This window comes from Arabidopsis lyrata, assembly GCF_000004255.2.
Source record: "Arabidopsis lyrata subsp. lyrata unplaced genomic scaffold ARALYscaffold_5, whole genome shotgun sequence".
Taxonomy (NCBI): domain Eukaryota; kingdom Viridiplantae; phylum Streptophyta; class Magnoliopsida; order Brassicales; family Brassicaceae; genus Arabidopsis; species Arabidopsis lyrata.
The window spans coordinates 17,246,599-17,269,481 of NW_003302551.1; the positions used below are offsets into that span (position 1 = coordinate 17,246,599).

Consider the following 22,883-nt stretch of genomic DNA (forward strand, 5'->3'; position numbering starts at 1 on the left):
TAATCAAATTCCTAACCAAATTAAATAAACCAGTATGATGTGATCACATGTTACGTTTTATTCATTAGGTTCCTAAGTTTCACATTTTTGGAACCCACATGAAAATTAAATCGATTAATCAAAGAGCTTTTTTCATGGCGTTTACACGTAGTTTTCAACATTAAAATAGAATCTGACAAAATCCAACATTAAAATAGCTACTATTGATTGATGATATAAAGTGGGGTTTTATGGCTTTTGTCATTAATGGTGTCGTATCACGAACCCCAAGAGTGTTTTATTGGATGACTTGATTCTATCGATTTGATTAGTAGTAGTAACTCGTGAATTGGCAGGACTAGTGGAATGTTTCCGTGATTCATTCCCTATATTTTATCAATGACATTTCACATTTCTTAAGAAACAATCATTGTTTAATTATTTATTTTTATTAAATATTTTTTAATAAACTATGAACTAATAATAATCTGAAACAGTTAATCATTACGCCTTGAAATCTACGATTTACTAAAATCAATTAATTAAAAATAAAAAAAAATCTAGTTTATCAATCTTGGTAGAACAAACTCAAAACACTAGAACATCAAACTTCAAGGAAATGAGGGAGTATAACTTTAGCGTTTTTAAATTCATTTGTGTTCACAAGTTAGAATCTAAACTGTTCTCTTTTCACAGCCCTCTCTTTCCACATAAGCAGAAGGCAATTAAAAAATAAACACATTTTAGATTCATTTGGGTTACATAAAGCTGATTAATAACCTTTCTTGAGCTAGTGGAAATGTCAAAGAAGAAATCATGATCATTATATGAAAACAAAGACAAACCGAAATTACAGGATTCATTTTGTTCTTTTTTTCTTTTCTTTTTTGGCAGCATGAATGAAGGAGCTTGAGCCCTTTTGCAAGATGATAGGTGTTTCCCCTTTTCTCATCATGTCTCGGACACTCGAACTCAAAAATACAAATCTATACAACAAATCATGACCTAAGAAGAAAGAAATAAAACCTTATCCTAAACAATCATCTAAGTAAACCATTTTCTTATTTTATCGTTCTCTTGCGGTCACACCGATATCTTTGTCCCTTGTCTTTTGATCTGCTCTATGGATGGATTGCTTAAACGCTACGGTTGGAGCGATTCTGCTATTTCTCCTTTGATGCTCGAGAACAAGTTCCCCGGCTAACCAGTCAAGCTTCTCGAAGTTGCTCTGTTCATCGATTCTTTTACCTACAAACAAAACCGATTCTACATTCTTTTGCTTCAGCATCTCCTCTGCTACTCCCACCAACATATTCACATTGCTCTCACTAGGGTCTGTGTCTATGTTTGGACTGCATGGTCCTAAGCTCGACCCATTCGCCTGCAACAACACACATCAATTCATAACTACATAAACATAAAATTTTTGCTAAAAACCTACAAGTACATATCCAAACTTTATATCATCCAACAATGCTACTAAGCTCATATAAATCACACAAACCAGATAACTAGGATTTGGAAATGAACTTTATATAACACCAAAATTATCACCAATCACAAATTTCATTAAATCAAAAGAAATGTCCTAGTTTTTTTAAGAAAATCAACTATTTTTTAAAGTTATCAAATGCAATTGTGCAGTGTGGCCAATACCTGAATCCGGACATAATTACTATTGCGGCAGTGACCAAAAGCCATGGCCACAGCTTGATCGACGGTGTCAGCAGCACCGTCATTAGAAATAAGAGCCGCGGGACGGGCCCAATGCTTAGCCTTCCACTTGATAATCCGATCATACTCATAACTAACATCAAGCAACTGACCCATACCAAGAGACAACACAAGCAAATCCTCAACACCTCGCACAAACGGAAACTCCTGCTTGTTGTGCAGCACATGCGTGATTGCAGCCGCTGTGGGATTGCTCATCGCTAATCCTCCACCAACGGCCACACACTTGGTCTGCCCATCAACCGACTTCATCTCCACCGGCTCAAACACCCCCGGCTCAGCCCAAGTCGCTGTACAAACCTCCCATAGCCTAAAATCATAGCCGTCCGTCTCAAGCGCATCCGCGCGTGAGAACAGAAACGGGGCAGAGCTTTTGAGGTCGTAGCAAGGTATAAGCACCGGTTTAAGCGTATTCTTTAAGGTTAGCTCCGAGAAAGACTCTTTCATCACTTTCTTTAACTTAGCCGTCCCGGAACGACAACCCGACCCGGTTCTCAAGACCCGTTTCAAGATTCCTCCTCCTCCTCCGTAAAGACCCTTGGCGTTTCTCGTTAAGAGCTGCCACGTGTCTTCTGCTTTGAAGATCGGACGGTTACCGTCTCTTGACCCGAACAACATCGCTGTGTAAATCCCACCTATACCGGACCCGGCGGCTACATCAAAGTAATCGGCGATTCGGGCATTCGGGTCACCCGATTTAGATTTGAGAGCGTGTTCTAGATAAGCCAAAGCCTTACCGGGTAAAATCCCTCTCATTCCACCTCCATCGATGCTCAGAATACAGATTTTACCTCTCTGGTTCTTAATCGAGCCAGCAACCGCGGAATTGGCGGGTTCGGGTTCGGGTTTCGGGTCGAAATTGATTTTGGGGTCGTCGTCTTTGTTGTCGTACCCGAAAAGAAATTTGCTCTCAAGAATCGAGAAAATCTCGTAGCTGAGTTTATCTGTATCGATGCTAGGTTCCTGCATATCCGTCAAGAGGCTATTATTCTGATTATTATTATCATTCGCCGACTTGGAAGCCGCCGTAGCTCCGTCGCTCCCTCCGCCTCTCTGTTTGATTAAATGCTTAACGGAAGCAGTAGCAGTGGATTTAATCGGTTTATTGCGTACTCTATGCATGATGATCGAGAGAAACCAATCAAGTAACTTAACCCCAATTAAGACATACTATGAACAACACGAAGAAAGAGAGATTTCAGACCAAAACCAAAAAACCAGTCTTCGACTTCTGGTAAAAAAAAATGGTATCTTTCTTCTTTTCCCCCTCAAATTCAAAAAAAGTTTTAGTCTTTCTTTTGCGAGGAATCTTCAAAATCCTGTATCTCTTGTTCAAAACACGAGCGAGCTCGTCTTTTGCCAAATCAGAAGGAGGACCGATCAAAGGATGAATCTTTTTTACTCTTAAGCAGAACAAATGAAACACCAATATAGTATAGATAAAGAAGAAGAAGAAGAAGAGGCAAGAACAGAGGATGTCTGTTTTGAGATATATATATCGCACGCTTGACTTAAAACCTCCCCACCAAACCCAGATTGAAGAGAAAGGACAAACCACGGATTATTAATAATAAGAGGAACGAGCAATTAATAATTTTTATTTATTTTATGTACTACAAACACATAATTAGTGCTAACAATTTTGCCATCCCAGAGACTTGTAGTTGCATTCACTTTTACAGGGACTTTATTATTTTTATACTTTGAGTAATTATTTTATTAAATGCTTATATATTGGAAGAAAAAATAAAAGTTACTGTTGATGCTAAAATTTCCCATATTTGAGTATGAAAAAGATCTTTATATAATGAATATTTACTCTAATGATACTAACTTTTTTGGATTTAATTTTCCATACAAGACTTTAAAAGGCATTTGTTTCTGTTTACAAATATAAATTATAGATTGGAAAAAAATGTAGAGCATAACTAATAGTTTGATAAACTTGAGACGTAACTTATATTTTGGAAAAGAAAGGTAACTTTGCAAGTATCACCTAATCTTTACTCTGCCTCTTTGACTTTCTTATTTTACATAACAAATGTAACGCTAATATAGAGCTTCAATTAGTTTTAGAACTAATAAACGTTGAATGCTTTACTTTCAAAATCTGTTTTTTTTTTTCCTATTGAGCTCATTCCAAGTCCTCCATTAGTACGATATTGTCCGCTTTGTGCCTACATGCTCAAGCCCGCACGGATTTGTTATTGGGCTCCTTCCCAAAAGGCCTCATACTAATTGGAGTTGGACTTTGCTTATATATTAGAAATTTTTTTTCTAAACTTCCGATGTGGGACGTTTTGTACCCAACAATCTTCCCTTCAAACCAAGGACCACGAACATTGGACCTCCTCTTCAGCGAAACCTAGGCACCCTAACTAGGCACTTTCTTATTCGCGAAGTTCTTGAGGCACCTTCTTATCGTGTCACATTTGAGGGCTTCTCCCAGACCGAACTTTAGCCCACACTCCTAGGTCCACATTTTTCAACCTAGGCTCTGATACCATTTATTGGGCTTTCTAAGCCCATTCCAACTCCTCCATTAATATGATATTATCCGCTTTGGACCTACATGCTCAAGTCCGCACAGATTTGTTATTGGGCTCCTTCTCAAAAGGCCTCATATTAATTAGAGTTGGACTTTGTTTATATATTAGAAACTTCTTTTCTAAACTTCCGATGTGGGACGTTGGTTTGTACCCAACATTTCCCTATATATAAAATGCAATTAAAAGAAATGAAATGTTAATTAAAAGAAAAATATTGATATTTTTTTGTATATATTTTCACCTTTACGGAAAAGAGATGTCTAGTATATTTTTTTTTTTTGCAGAAACGTGTGTGGAGGGACTCTAGAAATAAATTATAGAATTTTCAATAATAGATTAGATTAGATATATATATATATATATATATATATATATATGTTCATGTAAAGTTTCATAAGTCAAAGTTCTATCGTGTTCTCTAACCTTTTTTTGGGACATTATTAAGTTGATAAATTTATAGTCCAAATTCTATTATGTGGAATAACGTGATTAGAATCGAGTTCCGATAAATAAAATTTTAGAAATGGATGGTTAACTATACTTAACTAGAAGACACTTTCTTATTTTTTCCTTTAAAAAAAAAATACATAATTCAAATAATTATTTGGTTTGTTACATTTTGTTATAGTCAGAACCATTAATCCGGTCTATATAATACGTTTAATTTATAAAATAAATGTGACGACGCTAGCATTTTAATTATATATTTTTTGTCATTCCGTCTACTATTTTTATTTTCATTTGAATTGTTCATTTATTCGGTTAGCCATATAGAATATTAAAATGTCTTTTCAGTATAAAAGTGAACTAATGTTTTCATTTAAAAAAATATTTCGTAATTCGTACCAACTATCTTTTTTTTTTCTTTCTGTAATTTGAAATTCGTGGCTAGCTCATCGATCTTTCGGAACCAAAATCAGATTTCAATAAATTATCTCTCTCAACGAAAATCGAACTTGTATCTTTTTAGGTATCTAGTATCTACGTTTTCGGCTTAACTGAATTTAACTATTATACTAATCCAACGTTGGTCTTCAGTAACCGATAACACACGAAAAACTTCAATTTATATATTTATTATTAATTTTATTTTATTTCTTATAATCGATAATCGATTTGATTGAAAACATGGGAACGAAATTGTTACAAAGTAATTATTGCCCAACTGACTAATTAGCCCAGCCCACATAAAAAATGAAGAATCGACTTTGAATCATAGAAAACCCAACAAAGAGCTAGATAGAAAACATAAAAGTAAGTATGATGGCCCAAGAAGAAAGAGATGATATCAAGTACCCAATCCTGATTTTTCGGACTTCACGAGACTTAGTTGATGGACAGGATGGTCGAAGATAATATGAAGAGTTTTTGTTTTAACACATACCATTAATAATCAATCAGGTCAAGAAACTCTTGAAACCCCAGTCACATAATACGCGGTTCATAAGACGAGTCACACCTACAACAATGTCAACAAAGGGAGAATACACAAGAGCACATTAAGATTGGAACACTCCAAACCAAATAGCTAGAGATAAGAGACATTTGGAGGCAATATTCGTAGTTCTCTTGCTAGCGAGTCAAGACGACACCAGATGATGTTCATTATATATCTAGAATTAGGACAGAGGCAGGGTTTGAAGAGGCATTATGGAGTCTTGAGTTTATTTCCTTCCAAAGAATGTAGATGGATGCATGAAAGGCGAGCTTGAGAATCAATGCAACATTCTTGTCTCTACAAGAATTCTTCCAACCATCTAACACCATCTTCATACAAATGAGGAGGAGAAACATGGGCCTTATCTATCATGTGTGGATCAAACAAACCTCCAGTTACATCCACAAACTTGAGAAACCAAAAATTCTTTTAATTATTCATTTCATAGCATACAACAATAAAAAAAACAAGGACAAAACATTTTTTTATCATGTATAGAAGAGTCTTCATCTATAGCCTGTTACACACTCTGTTCCGATCATCACAACTCATCCTTGGAACTATCACCCTCGATCTTCTCATCAGCTTTCTTGGTCGAGATCACCGGTTCAGGTGTTGCCGGTTTCTCAAGTTTAAATGGGGTTGATGCGTGCTTCTTCAGGAATTTGTACAATTCCACTACTGTACGGTCAACATCCACAGTGATCTGTTTTTTTTTGGTTTACGATAGACAGTTATAACAATTTCAGTACTCAAGTAAAAATATTTGCAGGTTTTCAAAACACTGTTTGATATATTTGCTAACCGGATCGAAGCTCTTGTTTCCACCAGGGAAGAACAGGATTGTTGGGAACCCATCAGCCTGAACAAAAAGAGAGTAAGAAAAAAACCAAAATCAGATCTCTGTGTCTTGAATCACCAAAAGCTCTTTCGTAATTTTTTTTTGTTTTTATTAATCACCTTTGCTCTAGGATGCTCATTGCTGGTACCATCCATCTTTGCTACAACTAACGAGTCAATGCCTCTTAAATACTTTCCAAGCTTGTTGTAAATAGGCTCAAATGATTGGCAGTGCCCACACCAAGGAGCATATATCTATTGACAAAACTCACGCTTTAGGCATATATAACCCTAAGATGTGTAAGCAAGGCTCTAACGGTTTTCAATTCAAAAATTTAAGTGATTATTACCTCGAGAAGAACATCCTTTGACTCGTCAAGAACAATCTCATCAAAATTGTTTCCCACAATGACCTTAACATCACCGTCGTTCTGCGTTTCATTTAGGAGCAAGTGAATCAGTATTGTGTGGGGATGTTAGATGTGTGTAAAAATATGTCAGACGCCTTACATTTTCCGGTAGTGGATCTGACTTGTAGAAAGGCTTCAGTTTGTCTGCTAGGAAATCTTCCGCAAGTGTCTATTTTAAAACAAAGCCATTGCGTTAAGATAACCAACAAAACGCCCTTAAACCATAAAATTTCACAGAAACTAGAATGTTGGGCCTACCTTAATGTTCTTTACGGTCAATTCACCGTCCAGAATAAACTTCCTCATATCTTCATTTCCAGTGTATACAAGAACCTGCATACGCAAGGAAAGATTGGATACTTAAACCTTGTAGTCCAAAGTTTGGTTTGTTGTATCATGTGCATAACAGAAACAAAACCGATACACAGATATTTCACACCAACTACTTTACCTTGGGGGCAGTGCCGGTAACACCAAAGAATCCAGAAACTGCTTCTCCATAATCCTCATTGTCCATTTGCACATAAACAAAAACAAACTGCAGACAAAAGAGAAGATTGCCCTTTTGATTCAATAACTAAAGTTATCATCCACCTCTCCTTTTGGTATATATCAATCGCAACTAATAATTGCACGAGGTGATTTTTAAATGTTCCAGAAAGTGAGCAAAAATGACCACAGAAAATTCAAAGATAAAAATTACCTTTCCCTTGAAGGACTTTGCCACCTCCCTCAGAGTGGGAAGGTGCTTCTCTGATTCATTTGCCGTGGCAAAAAGAATGAGCTGACAAGGGTTTTACAAAATGCCATCTCATTAGTTAATAGCAGCAATAAATAAAGGGAAATATTAGAGAGACAAATTGTTTTTACTTGGTTTTTCACAGCGTTCTCGAAAATCAGTGATGCACCTTCCCTTGTGAAATTGATCACCAATGGGACTTTGTTGGCTGACACAAACTCTGCTATAGCCGTTTTAGTGAAATTTCCATCTGCCAAAAAGAAGCTTGATGAGAGAGACATAGAGGAAATCTAAGTAGCACAAAAAAAAGGTAATGTATTCGAGGAGTCTTACCAAAACGGGCAAGTTTCTCTTCCTCCTTTTTCAGTAAAACTAAGGCAGGACGCTTGACTTGGGTTTCTAGTTCAAATAGCTTTGCAATATCAGGGCTTGCAGTTTGGTAAAAACTGAGATCGTCTTCCAGTCTGGATGCAGCTGCAAGCTCCTCACTCTCTGACCCCTGAGCAAGAGAAAATGGTGAAAAATATGGCAAAAATAAGATATTAAAAGCAAAATATTTTCACACTTGTCAATCCAGCCTCTTAAAACTCTCTGCAACACAAAGAAAAACGCACTAGACAAGAAGATCTGATATACAAAACCTAATGGCAACCTTACATATACTGCAATGGAAACCACTTGTATCTTTGACATACTAAACACTAGAGGCAATAATATGCTTAACGATAACAGTTCCATTTCTTATCCTTTCTGGTTTTCTCAGGTAGAGAAGTCCCACAGTAACCAACTTGGTTGATCATAAGTTTTAAAACTCTGAGAAGTTAAAAAGGAGAGATAAATCCAAGAAGGAACGCAAGAAACACCTTGGATTTAGAGGATACATACCACTAAAGAGTTGAGAAAACCAAGAACAAGTTTAGGTTCAGCGGACAAAACACGCTCAGCCTCCTCTTTAGTAGTGATGTTGTGGATGCTAGGACTGGCCTTCTTCTTCAGCCAAGTCACAATACCATCCCTGCAAAATTAATTTTTTTTATCCAATCAGGACACCAATAATGGTGAAACGCATTTTTTGACCAATAATTCGTATTGAAAACTAACAGATGAGAAACCAAAGCAGAGAGAATAAATCACATGCCCCTCTATTGCACTATTTCTTCCTAGGTTCATCAACATCAATAATTCAAAAAATTTCTTCATAGTTGACTTTCTTCAGAGTCATCATTAACATGAGTAATTTATCTTCCAAATCAAACAATCTCTCAAGATCCAAAGCTAAACCTGATGACCTATCTATGTTCATATCTCAATATTTTTCAGAAAACCATGTCATCCTAACAATGTACACTTACTTAGTCCTTTCGCCTTCGTAGGTCTTGCGCATTTCTCCGTCGACAAACAAGAAAACGGTGGGGAAGCCCTGAATCTCGTACTTCTGAGCCAAATCCCCTTCCTCCGTCGCGTCGATCTTGGCGAGCGCGGCAACGCCTTTCAACTCCGTGGCAGCGGCGGCGTACTCCGGCGCCAAAGCCTGACAAGCGCCGCACCAAGGAGCGTAAAACTCCACCATCGCGAAGCTATTGTTGCCGACGAACTCGGTGAAATTGTCCTTGGTCAAAACCGCCACGTCTTTCTCGTCGACTGTTGGTAACGGCTCCTCCTCGTAACTGTGCTCGCCGTGATGAAACTCGCCGCCTCCTTGCTCGAGATCATCGTAATTCTCGAAGTCTCGGTACTGATCGTGCTCCTCGTGGTACGAACCGCCGCCGTGACTTTGTTCCTTAGATTCCTCCGCGGCGAGGAAAGCCAATTCCTCGTCGAGATCCGATCCACTGGACGCATTCTCTGCACGCGAGTCAACGAGAAGAAGAAGGAAAGAGACGAAGAGAAGGAGAGAGATACTTGTAGATGACGACGCCATTGTTGTATGTAAGTAATCAAGTTTGTGGGATTTTGGGTTTTATAATTTTCAGCCAAAAAAAAAAAAAGAGTCAAGAAGACTGTAATAAGAAGTCACGTGGATAACTCGAATGAACGAGTGACACGTGGCCTTTGTGAGTCATCGTTGACTTAAGGTTAGATCTAGCGAGGGACGTGGAAGTGTCATGCACCTGGATTTATTATTTAAAGGCGGGTGTCGTGCATAGACCAAGAGTGTAGTAATTAACTAATTATTATGATGTTAATTTTTATTAAGTGTTGCACAAGTGTGGTATTTTATATTTGTAGTTTAGCATATTAACACATGGTCTTGATTTTTTTTTTATAGTGATTACTCATCATATGTGTCTAAGAAGTTATCGGATTAACATATGATAGTGTCATACTTGCAGGATATATGGAAAATGTACAAACAAGATTAAACGATTTACTGCAAATCCGACCAATGATTAAGTCATAATACGTAATTAATGCATAGCTGATTTTTAGAAAGAAAAAAAACTTTAATCTATTTTTCTCCCGGGTGTGGACAAAATCACCTAGGTATTAAATAGTTGTAAGATGAATGGGTCAATTACTTATTGTTAGCTATAATCGCCCATCGAATTTAATAAAGGTTTAGAAATATTTTCAGTCTAAAATATCAAACTTCAAACAGTATCCTCGTATAATATCATTTCAAATGAAGAAAAATACTAATAATTAAAAAGTATGTGAATGAAGAACATAAGACCATCTCCATCCATCAGACATTGTGTGGGTGTCTCAAAAATATTGTTTTAATCATTTTATAATAAATAAATTATTTATTTAAATTATAAATTATAAAAAGAGAATTTGACCAATAATATAAAGACAAGTGGAGACACAATTTCTCAAAATTTCTCAAACCAGTGTCTACCCTCTCTCCTATTTTTTATTATTTTTTATTTTTTTAATCTTGAGACATTTCTCAGGACACTACTGTTAGAGATGCTCTAACAGATTATATCTCTTAGTCTATAAGTATAAAGATAACATAGTTATTCTTTACTAATTCCTCTAAATTGTAATAATTTTTTGTATTTGCGTAAACGTTTGTTTTGAGATGTTTATGTATCATGTAATCTTTTTCAGATATCAATCAATTTGATTTACTCAAAAAAAAAAGTTAAAAAAGGAGAAAATATGATGTCCATCAAATTTCTATTTTCTTCCTCTACAAGCAGTTTTAAAGGCAATATTCTCTAAGGACTACTTTTATTTTGCTTCTATTTTTAGTACTGACAACTCTTTATATTCAATACTTTGACGTTGAAACACATAAACATTCAATCAGTAAAAAAAAAAAAAGCAATACACACAAAAAATGTCTAAAACGAGTGAAATCGGAGTTAGCTACATTGTTTTTTCGTTGATATGCTTGTTGATTCTAATAGGTACGATCATAATTTATAAATCTCGTAAAAAGGCTTGGATATGTGCTTGTATTTGATCTTTTACATTTGGTGTGTATTTTTCAATAGGAAAAACAACGGCTGTTAGATGTCCCGAATGTAAGTGTGAAGGAGTCCCAAGCAAACATGCGCCTCCAGGGCTCTGTAATAGAGTTGACGGCTTAAGAAGATGTAATATTACTTGCCAACACGAAGGGTGGTCCTGGGCTGAATGTATTGTTAGGAAGAACGTAAAATTTTGCAACTATATGCTAATTCCGATATGGGATAAAACATACGATAAACTTCCATTTATTTATTTATTTACCATTGTTTATTTTTATATTTATATACGTAATAACGAGTATAATAACAATATATTTGAGATCTATATAAAGTTGTGTATCTAGTTCTTGTGGATTTTTATTTTATTTTAAAAAGAGTTTATTGTATCTGAACTTTGAACGTACATATCTTTCTTAAATTTTGGAGGGTCATATCATCATCATAACTATGTTTTTGGAAGTGATAGTCGTTGTAGCTCATATTGCATATATACCTTCATAAGACCAACATTTGTGCTGGCTAAGTTAATGAGGAAGCCCAAATTAACATGATTGATGTGAGAAGGAAAAAGAATTCAAGTGGCCTCGTGGAGCAACCAATATTCTCTTTCCTTCTTTTCATCGTTTTACATTCTTCTTCTCGTCAACTCGCCGTTTAGATAATGTGTCCCCCAGTGTCTTGGATTTCAACGAAGAATTTGAAAGTACATCGTGTAACATGAAGAAGATATATGTGTGCATGTAACAGAACAGAGCTGTGTGCCACAAGAACGTGTTGGAAAATAAATGAATAATAAGTAAGTGTATCACTATTTCGTACAATTTTGCATTATTCCGCAAAAACTTAATGTTCTAGCTTATAGCTAAACTTGTGCATCTTTATTTTGACTTCAAATGACAAATTCAATTATTTATGAGACCAAGTTCGGAAAAAAAAGTACACAAGTTATTTGGTTATATGTGACTGCGAAAACATAAAAACAAAAAAACAACAAAATCAGATCAACCAAGCATCATGCAATTAAAAGACGTGGATATTTGCTGAACGTTATCAAGTTTTCTAGCTCACATTGCTAACGTGTATTCCAACTTAAATTCAGTGTTAGGTCACAAATAATTAATTATTTTAGCGATTATATATTGGCTATATTCTCAGAATAAACAACAACAACAACAACAACAACAACAACAACAACAACAACAACAACAACAACAAAAGAACTTTTAATTTTCATCTTTGAAGCTATTGAAGCAACACAACCATAAGTATGACAATAAACTACCAAATACAGATATTAAAATGAGAACATTTTAAACATTTTAGATCGATGAAATAATAATCAGTGATGATTTGGGAAGATATTGGCGTCAATACAAACCATAGACGAATCAACATTTCAGCTATTTGGCAAAATCATGAAGAGCACTAAAAGGCCTTCAACGGGAACCCTTCTTCAATACCTCTCTCCATTACCGCTTTCTACTCCAGCATAACAATGACAAACAAAAATTTTAAGTGATTTCTATCTTTGATTTGACTCAGACAAGAACAAAACTGGACTAAAACCAATGATTTTAAGGGTAATATAAGTAACAAGCTTTACCTGGATTAATTCAGTGATCATCCCAGGTCTTTCCTTAAACCTTTTCTCCTTCCATTGAATCTCCTCAGGTTTGTTACAAGCCAATGCCTCCAATGAACCAATGGGTACTTTGATCGTCCCTACATGCTGCAAAATCCTCAGACTACCTGAATCCAATGAGTTCTTGGGATGTTAAAAAATACAAACATCACACAACACATTAAAAGTGTTCGGCCAAAACAAGTATATATATGCGAGAATATTAGAAAACAGATTATGGATATGGAAAGATCTACTTGTAATGAAGGCTTCTTCCCAAAGCTCACGCTCAGACCACGAAGGTGCTCTCTCGCGGTATGGAATCCCCTTGCTTAAACAGACTCTGACAAGAAAGCAAAATTATTGGTTGATCAGGCCATAAACAGAGACTAATATATTCAACATTCTTAATGGTCTAACTTATTGTGGCCTTTTAAAAACTTTCTTACTCGATGACAAGGTCTCTTATAACTCCTGCTAGCACACCATCAGTTATAGGTGCGGTCTGCACCTCAAACTCGCTCAAACTCCCGCCGTAGAGATTCTCTGATGACTTCACCTAAAATGAGATCCAACAGCAAATCATGCAATGGCAAAAAGGAAATTCAAACTTCTGTAATGCACATAAATGAAGACAATAAACATCATAATCACATAGGTGAATTGTGCTTGAACAAAAAAACCAAATTTTTGTTAGTACCCTGCGGCAAACTACGAAAAAGTTTGTGATGCAGCCCTCAAGTAAATGATCACCATCGTTTGACAAAAGAAGTTCAGTGGTCGAAGGAGATCTAAACTTCTCCAGAGGCTTCCTAAGCCTGCCTAAATCATAAACCATACCGAGATTAAGAAAGAAACAACAAAACTCAAATAATCCACAAGCTAAATCCCTGACAAATTGAGCTATCAGAATCCTCAAGAATCGGTTAAATAAGCACAAGCACAAATACCTAACCCAGTCTGAGTATTTAGCAGCAGCGACATCTCGTCCACGACCAACCAAAGCCAAACTCGCAGCATTTTCTCGAACATCTAACGGGAAAGGCGAGTATGCACCTAAATGCAACCACACATCTAGAAAATCCAGAACCTTTCTCTCCTCATCACATTTGTTCCCATCATCTAACCTATTCAATTTCCCCACATTACCAGTAACAAGAACAGTTACCGCTAATTCTTCTCCATAAATTCTATCACTTTCCTTGACAACAACAGACTTCAGGGCCTCGCTCATAGAACCATTGATTAGATCGTATATACTCGAATGAGGAACTGGTTGATTCATCCAAACCCGCGGTGATGACCCAGAACTGAACAAAAGCTCAGGCTTTGAATTCAAAAGGATACGAATCGAGCTAGAAAGTCTCTTCATATGTCTCTCCCAGAACAAGAAACTAGTGCCATTGTTTATCGTTCTCGTCGTTGTATAAGCACCTGTAGATTTCTCAAAACTTTTTAATCAAAAAAATTCAAACTTTTGCAGTCTATATAGTTTTGATTGCATACCCGTGAGCGATTCAAGGAAGGTGGTGACGGGAGGAGCCTCCAAAACGACACCGTTGTGGTAGAGAAATCTGCAATTCGACATTTTTGCTTCTTTCTTTCTTGTGCTTTGGGAAATTAGATAAAACGGGAAAAGAGAATGTTTTTAAAAGGAAAAACCCCCAAAACGACGCCGTTTAATAGACGAAATTAGGGTTTAAGCTTTTTTTTTTTTTTTTTTTTTGTATCTTCGGGATTTCAAGTTGTCTCTTTTATTTTTTTCTCCGAACATTATTTTCTCTGCTGAAGATAGTTGAGAGAACCCAAAAAGATGAGATCTTTATTGGGTTTTAGAAAAATCCCTTCAGGGCTTCGTCTCCGTTGGTTGAGAAACAATAAACCCTTTTGTTCACAGTCTCGATTTCCTCAAGAATCTGAGAATCCAAGTCAAGAGCAGAGACTAGTTTGCGGATCCACTTCTGAAGAAAACCCAGTTACCTCCAAAGTGAGTCTTTTGGCTGCTAAGCCTGAACAGAAGGACGATGCATCTGTAATCGACGTTCTTCTCAATCGCAGGAACAACCCAGAAGCTGCTCTTCGTTTCTATAATTGGGCTAGACCATGGCGTGGAAGTTTTGAAGATGGTGACGTCTTCTGGGTACTCATTCATATTCTGGTTACTTCTCCTGAGACCTATGGACGTGCAAGCGATTTGCTCATACGGTACGTTTCTACGAGCAATCCAACTCCAATGGCAAGTGTTTTGGTCAGTAATTTGGTGGATTCGGCGAAGTTGTTTGGGTTTGAAGTCAATTCACGAGCTTTTAATTACTTGTTGAATGCTTATTCCAAAGATAGGCAAACGGATTATGCTGTGGATATCGTCAATCAGATGTTGGAACTAGGTGTGATTCCATTTGTTCCATATGTGAATAGGACCTTGAGTGCTTTAGTTCAAAGGAATTCGATAACTGAAGCTAAGGAACTCTATAGTAGGATGGTTGCCATTGGTGTTGATGGTGATAATGGCACAACGCAATTGTTAATGCGAGCTAGTTTGAGAGAAGAGAAGCCTGCGGAGGCTTTGGAGGTTTTTAGTAGAGCTATCGAGAGAGGAGCAGAACCGGATAGTTTACTGTATAGTCTTGCTGTTCAGGCTTGTTGCAAGACGCTCAATTTGGCTATGGCTAATAGTTTATTGAGAGAGATGAAGGAGAAGAAGTTGTGTGTCCCGTCGCAGGAAACGTATACTTCTGTGATTTTGGCTTCCGTGAAGCAAGGTAACATGGAGGATGCAATTAGATGGAAGGATGAGATGGTGAGTGATGGGATATCGATGAATGTAGTTGCTGCGACAAGTCTGATCACGGGACACTGCAAGAACAATGACTTGGGTAGTGCTTTGGATTTGTTTTATAAGATGGAAAATGAAGGCCCCTCTCCAAACAGCGTTACTTTTTCGGTTCTGATAGAACGGTTTAGTAAGAACGGGGAAATGGAAAAGGCGCTTGAATTTTACAAGAAAATGGAAAGTTTAGGTCTTACTCCTTCTGTCTTTCATGTCCACACGATAATCCAAGGGTGGTTGAAAGGTCAGAAACATGAAGAGGCACTGAAACTCTTTGACGAGTCTTTTGAAACCGGTCTTGCAAACGTGTTCATATGTAACACTATATTATCCTGGTTATGCAAGCAAGGTAAGATAGACAAAGCTACGGAGTTATTAAGGAAGATGGAAAGTAGAGGTATTGGACCGAATGTTGTTTCTTACAATAACGTGATGCTTGCCCACTGCAGAAAGAAAAACATGGACTTGGCTCGTACTGTTTTTTCAAATATGCTGGAAAAGGGTCTAAAGCCGAATAACTACACGTATTCCATTCTGATTGATGGATGTTTCAAGAATCATGATGAACAAAACGTTTTGGAAGTCGTCAATCAAATGACTTCTTCCAATATTGAAGTCAACGGGGTTGTATACCAAACAATTATCAATGGTTTATGCAAAGTTGGTCAGACATCCAAAGCAAGAGAACTGTTGGCAAATATGATCGAAGAAAAACGGTTTTGTGTTAGTTGCATGAGTTACAATAGCATTATAGATGGATTTATCAAAGAAGGTGAAATGGATTATGCGGTTGCAGCATACGAAGAGATGTGTGCCAATGGTATTTCTCCAAACGTCATAACTTATACCAGCTTGATGGATGGGTTATGCAAAAATAACAGAATGGATCAAGCATTGGAAATGAGAGACGAAATGAAGAACAAAGGTGTCAAACTCGATATTCCAGCTTATGGTGCTCTTATCCATGGGTTCTGCAAAAAGAGTAACATGGAAAGCGCATCTGCTCTGTTCTCTGAACTCCTTGAAGAAGGATTGAATCCAAGCCAACCTGTGTACAACAGCTTGATTTCTGGATTTCGTAATTTGGGAAACATGGTAGCAGCCCTTGATTTGTACAAAAAAATGTTGAAAGACGGTCTACGATGTGATCTGGGTACATATACAACACTGATTGATGGATTGTTGAAAGAAGGAAATTTGATCCTGGCCTCTGATTTGTACACAGAAATGCAGGCGGTGGGTCTTGTCCCTGATGAAATCATGTACACAGTAATTGTAAACGGTCTTAGCAAGAAGGGACAGTTTGTAAAAGTGGTTAAGATGTTTGAGGAGATGAAGAAGAATAATGTGACTCCAAATGTTCTTATCTACAACGCAGTGATCGCAGGACATTATAGAGAAGGAAATCTCGATGAGGCTTTTAGACTTCACGATGAGATGCTTGACAAGGGTATTCTACCTGATGGTGCTACATTTGATATTCTAGTTAGTGGGAAAGTCGGAAAATTTCAACCTATACGTGCAGCAAGTTTGTAGGCTGGCAAAACCGGGCCACATTATTGACTGGTTACTTAGCTTTGGCTTTCCGTGTGACCCGATAATCTGACTGCTTAAGGTGTGCACTTTTCACTTTGCACGGTTTTAGTATGGATGTTTTTATTCATGAAAGAGGGAGACTTTATAGACTTTCTGTAAAGAAACTAAGAACTGCCTTCTGTTTTTGTCAATTTTATAAAACATGACGGATTCAAACCAGAATCAATGACACTGTATTCTTATACTGAGCTTCTTTTATTTCCAAATTGAAACCAGATTCCAGTTTTTCAAGGTCTTCTGAAGCATCTAATGTTGGCGCTTGGCGGGTGATGAAACCAGTGCACCGAGTCCTTATTAAACTCGTCATATGATTCTCCTAGCATATTGTCTGCTCGAGTAAGGCTACCCGATGTGAACCGGAACAGGAAAACGCAAAGTCCTTTTGAAATCTGCCAGATTCAAAACCCAGAAAGGACCTGCAACTGACACAATGAATAATATCTACCGGTTTAGCCTGCGAGGTTATAGTTATTCGAACCGTTCGCCTGCTTCTGAGATCAGCTTTGCTCAGCTCATAAAGGATGATCTTAGTTGCCTATAAAGGTCAAACCTTTGACCTTGTGGTTCTGGAACTTTAACACGCTGCTTTCCTTACGCTACTGGTGGTGATGTACTTTATTTATGAACGAAATCAAAATGAATATTTTTGGCAAAACATTGTAGACAGACAGTATAACTAAAATGCTCTATTTTTGAGTAACCAGATCAGATTAAACTAATATTAGAATATACGTGTGGTACGAACTAGATTATAATACGATTTTAGTCACAATTTTTAATGAACCAAGCTTGTCTTGTCAAGAAAATCAACATTACTAAAATAGCTTTCATTTTATTTTTTTATGTGCAAATTCTTCGTGATGATAACCAAGTTTGTATATAATTCGAGCTGAAGTTAGAAGAAACACTTCCAATATTTCTCACTCATTAAGGAAAGAATCAAATTTATGGTCGTATACAATAATCAGATAGAAAACAAGATATATTAGTTAAAAGAGTGTAGAACGATCCTATGGATCAAAACAATTGGACATGGAGGATGAGGAACTGGTCATGCTGATAAATGGGAATCCTGATGATGCTGCAACTGTCTTCAGAGGTTTCATGGTCGCCATAGGTAAATATATTGATGATTGCTTACCGTATAAACCCATCGTGGACCGATTGATACCCTTATAGTAATCTCCCGTTGTCAACTTTATATTTTCCGATGATGAAGAAATTCCAAGACTTAGTTCAAGATCACTGTGAGCATTTTCTAAAAAAAGACAATGTTGAAGATCGATATTGATTACTAAGTTGCTAAAAAGAGAGAATGATAAGATTTTGATGAAAAGGTTAGGCTAGCTAGGGATTTTTGTTTGATCAAATCAAAAGTAGATGTGAAATTTGTGGTTAGTGTTATGTAGATGGGTAATTTCCACTTAAATTTATCAACCAGCCTTGTAATAAACTTAGTTACATTGTGAGTCACACCACATTTACCAATTACCTTTGATATGGGCACCAAACTTCATGGCTCCTTCTCCCTTTCCCAATTCATTGTATTTTATTGCTGCTGCATCCCATCCCCTGTGAATTTTTTACACACGTATAAAAAATTTCAAGTTATTCAAAACATAATACTAACTCTTGTTTCATTTTTAGGTTAATAATGTTTATCTATGAATCATAAACGACGAAACATAAAAGGTAAACAAAGAAACCATCGTCCCCGACAGTATCAAACTCTTAAAAAGGACAATGGTTTCAAGCTTGCACATAAAAAGATGAAAAATCGAAACAAAAGTAACTTTGGCTTGGTATTAATTAGTTTGTGGGAGATAACTAAAAGTTGTTGAAAATTACCATTCAATTAGAAAACTAAATTTGAGTCTAAAAATTTGTACCTTCTCGAGTTTTTTTTTTCTTACTATTTAGTTAGGAGTCATTGTATATGGACTAATATTTTTGTATACTTGTTATATGTAAAGTAATTTTCAGAATCATACTTGAACCCAAAAAAAAATATTAATGTGGCCATATATGATTTTTTTTTGTTCTTTCCGTTGTGGCCATATATGATTGAATTGAATAAAATTTATTCTTTCTTTTAGTAGTATATAAAAATCAATATTATTATTAGCTAGCTAGCTAGGTTGTAACTTTTCTTAGCAAACTTTGAAATTTTGTAAAACAACAATAATTTTTCCAAAAATGTGAAGGTTAAGATAAGTAATGTGAAGGTCAATGGTAAAACACTACATGAATAAATAGAATATGATTAAGATAAGTAACGGATGAATATTATTGCATGTCATCCCATCCACCAAAGGAAATGTAGTATTTTCCATGATGTAGATTGTAAATAGTAAAATTAGGCCATATATCTCAGAAAGTATATATGGAAATTTTCAACCATATTTTATTCATGTATCACTAATCAGACAACTATTTGCACTTTAAACTTGTCAAAAGATTATGTGTCTGTCTAACGAAATGGTACCTGTTTTGGAAGAGATGAATCTGATCATGAGTTTTGAATTGGGTGCATTTTTGAAGAGCCAAGCCTTTGTATTTGGAACTTCCTCTTCCGAAACTCGCACTCTCTCGCCTAAGTGTTTGCACGAACTCCACCTTATTTAAATTCTTCATCTACACGTAAATTGATAATTTAAGATCCATAAGTATTTTGACAAATAAAAAAACGACTATACATAGAAATCACTCATCTTCATAACGTAATATATATATATATGTTTAACCTTATCGATGTCATGCCTATAATCATCCACGACGAAATTGATGTCTGCATCGAGACCACGGAATTTGATAGCAGCTCGGTCGTACGCCCTGGTATTCATTTATGAATAAGTCAAATTGATATTAATTCTTTATTGTCTTCAACAAACTCTAATGTGTATATATTGACAAAATTAAAACATATTAAAATGACGAATGTTGTAACAAATAATATATCGAATTTTCTTTTACCTTGCTGCTGCGTAAGCAGTATCAAACCCGCCTGTTAAAACGAAAATTAAGTGAAGGAGAAAAGTTAGATTAGTACTAATAATCAACAACAGGTGTTTAATTAAAGGTGAAAGACAGAAGTAACAAACATAGGTAATGAGCTGTAATAGTTAATTATGTTTTTGTCTTTTTACAACATAAATAAAAAAATACATCCTTTAAAAAACAAATATAGGTAGTTGACCAAAAAAAAAAAAAACTTTTTTAACAGACGTTGTCAGACAAGATCTACAAATCAAAACTATCACAAAAATATGATTGTTTTAAAATTCATCGTTTATTCCTAAAAATAGACACACACACAAACACACGTAAATAAAGAGGACCCAATAATTAAATAAAAATCTGATCTACTTACCCAAATAAACTTGCTTTCCACAATCCCTACAAATTCATCGATCCCAAACCAAAATTAGAGAAAAATATAGAAATAATTCAACAATAATAAAAGAAAAAATGAAATAATGAATTTATATATATATATTTTTTTGATTTACCAAATATGAGATTCCCAACGACCGGTGCGACGGTAAAAAGTGACGCCACGATATTGGGAGCTGCGAGACCTTGGTCCTCTTCTGCTTTTCTTCACCATTTTCTGTGTATTTCTTTGTAAAGAAGAAAGATTCAACCAGTGACTGTCCTCGATGGAGAACTCAATATTCCGACGAGCATCAGCCACCACCGGAAAGAGATCTCCTGTTTCTTTATGAGGAGGAGGAGGAGGAGGAACAACGTCATCGTCGCGTTTGAGAATTCCAAAAGTGATGCAAGCATCTCCTGCTGCAGAATCTGTTGTGGAGGAGGAAGAGGAGTTAGATTCTTCTTCACCGGTGGTTGAGATCATTAATGGTACTTTCCGATCTTGATCATCTTCGTCATAAGAAGAAAAGAGTTTAAGGTTAAGATCCAACATGATCGAGTCTTTAGCTACAAACGACGTCGTTCTCTTTTTCCGGCGAGAGAGATAGAGAAAAAGAGAGAGGATAAGTGTCAAAAACGAGAGAGGGAGAGAGAGAGAGAGTTCAGAGTTCTAAAAGAGGGAGGAAAAAAGAACGTGGGACGTGTTCACTGTGAAGGTTGCATTGGATACACTTGCCCTTTATTTGCCTTTTCAACTTTTTTTTTTTAATTGGTTTTAATAATAAATTAATTACGGATTTTGCCTTTTTTTATAATGGCATTTATGGATTTTGCCCTTTTTTTAATAATTTATGGATTTTGCCCTTTTTTAGGCTCCAAAAATATGGTTTAACATGCGTTTCATTCGTTATGTTTGGGTTTAGTCGGTTCCAGTTGTTCTTAGAGTTTAGTATTTGGTATAATGTACGTATTTTTGCAAAAAAAAATTTATAAATACGTACATTTTTAAGTGTTAAAAAAGGGCAAAATCCATAAATTATTCAAAAAAGAACAAAATCCATAAATGTCATTATAAAAAAGGACAAAATCCGTAATAATCCCTTATATAAATGTACTTGCCTTGCCGATGTATCGAATAAATATATTTTGTACTATATATTAGTTTTCATTTTTGTTAATTAAATATGGGAGCCGTAGATAGGGTTGTACGATGAGTTTTAATTAACACTTTTGATGTTGTAAACTCAACGCGTTAATACGATGTAAAAAAAAAAAACTTTTTTCCTTTCTTTTCTTTAAGTGAGTGGACCTATATTTTTAAAATCGTAATAAAAAATAATACCATCAAATAGGTAAAGAGGTTAAAAATTTGATGAGTAAAAAATGGGTTGGCTGAGTTTTTAACTCTATACAAGTTGTAATTTCAGTTTTCTGCTCCAAATTTTTATCTCTGAAAAAACCGGCATAAAAAAGTTTATTCTACATAAAACTACACTTAACTTTATTTTTTAAAAGTTTATCTTTTAAATTACACCAACTCTGCATAAAAATAAAGTTGGTGTAGTTTTATGCAGAATAAACTTTTTTATGGTGGTTTTTTCAGACACAAAATATTTGAGACGGAAAGCTGAGATTGTAATTTGTATATGACTGAAAAATCATCCAACCCTAAAAAAACAGAAACACACTTTTACAGTTATACTATATGATGTATGTACTAGACTTCTAGTCTTCTACTAGGTAAAGAGACCTCGTAAATATTACATGGTAGACTGTTTTTCCCTCGTCAAATATTGCTACTTGATTTATCTAATGTTACATATTTCGATCGAGTCACCAACAAGTTTAACATAATAGATATATAACATCATAAATAGTTTAAGAAATTTTTTTTTAATGTTGTTTAGTTATTAATAAAACCATAAGTCAAACCTTAAAGAACGTATTATATTGTGATTGGTTGAAGAGTAAGTAGTTTCTATACATTTGTAAAAAAATGTTTCTATCAAACATTATTACTTTATTTTTCTGATAACAAAATCCAAGGATTCTAATTTATACTTTACTAGATCATGACCCGCACGTACGTGCGGGGTTTCATATTTTAAAAAATTTCTAACAAATTTTAATTCAGTATAGATTATTTTGTTGTTTTTAACTTTTTATGATATATATTTTAGTATATTAGATCTGGATCCACATACATGTAGAGATATTTTTATAGAAATCGTTATATAGATTTTAAAAATATAAAATATTTTGTTGTGTTAGTGAACTTCGTAATAGTATAAATATTATAAAGTTAGAGTAATGAACAAAATTCAGTTGCGTTAATGCATAATTATATTTT

General features: G+C 35.5%; 5 protein-coding genes and 1 long non-coding RNA gene across 6 annotated transcripts; 2 read left to right on the forward strand and 4 right to left on the reverse strand.

The window, feature by feature from the left end:
- Positions 1-779: 779 nt before the first annotated feature.
- On the reverse strand, positions 780-3,304 carry LOC9312347 (patatin-like protein 7). Its single transcript, XM_021026021.1, has 2 exons — positions 1,636-3,304; positions 780-1,360 (listed from the first exon to the last, which is right to left on the reverse strand). Exons 1-2 carry the CDS (start codon positions 2,833-2,835, stop codon positions 1,046-1,048), a joined length of 1,515 nt encoding a protein of 504 aa, XP_020881680.1. The 5' UTR covers positions 2,836-3,304; the 3' UTR covers positions 780-1,045.
- Positions 3,305-5,970: 2,666 nt separating this feature from the next.
- LOC9314076 (protein disulfide isomerase-like 1-3) lies at positions 5,971-9,646 on the reverse strand. The gene is made up of 12 exons (XM_021025791.1): positions 9,042-9,646; positions 8,575-8,704; positions 8,023-8,188; positions 7,821-7,939; positions 7,654-7,734; positions 7,402-7,488; positions 7,209-7,283; positions 7,051-7,119; positions 6,891-6,971; positions 6,661-6,795; positions 6,506-6,562; positions 5,971-6,406 (listed from the first exon to the last, which is right to left on the reverse strand). Exons 1-12 carry the CDS (start codon positions 9,608-9,610, stop codon positions 6,242-6,244), a joined length of 1,734 nt encoding a protein of 577 aa, XP_020881450.1. The 5' UTR covers positions 9,611-9,646; the 3' UTR covers positions 5,971-6,241.
- Positions 9,647-10,940: 1,294 nt separating this feature from the next.
- LOC110228018 lies at positions 10,941-11,570 on the forward strand. Its single transcript, XR_002331615.1, has 2 exons — positions 10,941-11,048; positions 11,136-11,570. It is a non-coding gene; the product is annotated as an uncharacterized LOC110228018 (long non-coding RNA).
- Positions 11,571-12,315: 745 nt separating this feature from the next.
- Positions 12,316-14,376, reverse strand: LOC9314077. The gene is made up of 7 exons (XM_002877963.2): positions 14,239-14,376; positions 13,683-14,166; positions 13,433-13,550; positions 13,182-13,291; positions 12,990-13,075; positions 12,715-12,860; positions 12,316-12,590 (listed from the first exon to the last, which is right to left on the reverse strand). The coding sequence occupies exons 1-7, from the start codon at positions 14,318-14,320 to the stop codon at positions 12,537-12,539; spliced, it is 1,080 nt and encodes a 359-aa protein (XP_002878009.1). The 5' UTR covers positions 14,321-14,376; the 3' UTR covers positions 12,316-12,536.
- A 108-nt stretch (positions 14,377-14,484) lies between these two features.
- Positions 14,485-17,905, forward strand: LOC9314078 (pentatricopeptide repeat-containing protein At3g54980, mitochondrial). Its single transcript, XM_002876233.2, has 2 exons — positions 14,485-17,177; positions 17,375-17,905. The coding sequence occupies exon 1, from the start codon at positions 14,546-14,548 to the stop codon at positions 17,096-17,098; it is 2,553 nt and encodes an 850-aa protein (XP_002876279.1). The 5' UTR covers positions 14,485-14,545; the 3' UTR covers positions 17,099-17,177; positions 17,375-17,905.
- Positions 17,906-18,048: 143 nt separating this feature from the next.
- LOC9312348 (AP2-like ethylene-responsive transcription factor SMZ) lies at positions 18,049-21,297 on the reverse strand. The gene is made up of 7 exons (XM_002877964.2): positions 20,668-21,297; positions 20,529-20,554; positions 20,132-20,162; positions 19,903-19,990; positions 19,644-19,792; positions 18,651-18,730; positions 18,049-18,416 (listed from the first exon to the last, which is right to left on the reverse strand). Exons 1-7 carry the CDS (start codon positions 21,084-21,086, stop codon positions 18,169-18,171), a joined length of 1,041 nt encoding a protein of 346 aa, XP_002878010.1. The 5' UTR covers positions 21,087-21,297; the 3' UTR covers positions 18,049-18,168.
- Between the last annotated feature and the right edge of the window lie 1,586 nt (positions 21,298-22,883).

Bases quoted from the DNA above. Each gene is read 5' to 3' on its own strand.
- LOC9312347 (XM_021026021.1), bottom strand. From the start codon at position 2,835: ATGCATAGAGTACGCAATAAACCGATTAAATCCACTGCTACTGCTTCC. The intron at 1,361-1,635 runs GTATTGGCCACA...GTGTTGTTGCAG, and splicing joins GTAATTATGTCCGGATTCAG to GCGAATGGGTCGAGCTTAGG.
- LOC9314076 (XM_021025791.1), bottom strand. From the start codon at position 9,610: ATGGCGTCGTCATCTACAAGTATCTCTCTCCTTCTCTTCGTCTCTTTC. The intron at 7,940-8,022 runs GTAAGACTCCTC...TCTTTTTGGCAG, and splicing joins AGAGAAACTTGCCCGTTTTG to ATGGAAATTTCACTAAAACG. The intron at 7,489-7,653 runs GTAATTTTTATC...TTTTGTCTGCAG, and splicing joins CAAAGTCCTTCAAGGGAAAG to TTTGTTTTTGTTTATGTGCA.
- LOC9314077 (XM_002877963.2), bottom strand. From the start codon at position 14,320: ATGTCGAATTGCAGATTTCTCTACCACAACGGTGTCGTTTTGGAGGCT. The intron at 13,551-13,682 runs GTATTTGTGCTT...TGATTTAGGCAG, and splicing joins AAATACTCAGACTGGGTTAG to GCTTAGGAAGCCTCTGGAGA. The intron at 13,076-13,181 runs GTAAGAAAGTTT...CTTTCTTGTCAG, and splicing joins ATAAGAGACCTTGTCATCGA to AGTCTGTTTAAGCAAGGGGA.
- LOC9314078 (XM_002876233.2), top strand. From the start codon at position 14,546: ATGAGATCTTTATTGGGTTTTAGAAAAATCCCTTCAGGGCTTCGTCTC.
- LOC9312348 (XM_002877964.2), bottom strand. From the start codon at position 21,086: ATGTTGGATCTTAACCTTAAACTCTTTTCTTCTTATGACGAAGATGAT. The intron at 20,555-20,667 runs GTAAATCAAAAA...ATGAATTTGTAG, and splicing joins CGTTGGGAATCTCATATTTG to GGATTGTGGAAAGCAAGTTT. The intron at 18,731-19,643 runs GTACCATTTCGT...AAAAATTCACAG, and splicing joins ATTCATCTCTTCCAAAACAG to GGGATGGGATGCAGCAGCAA.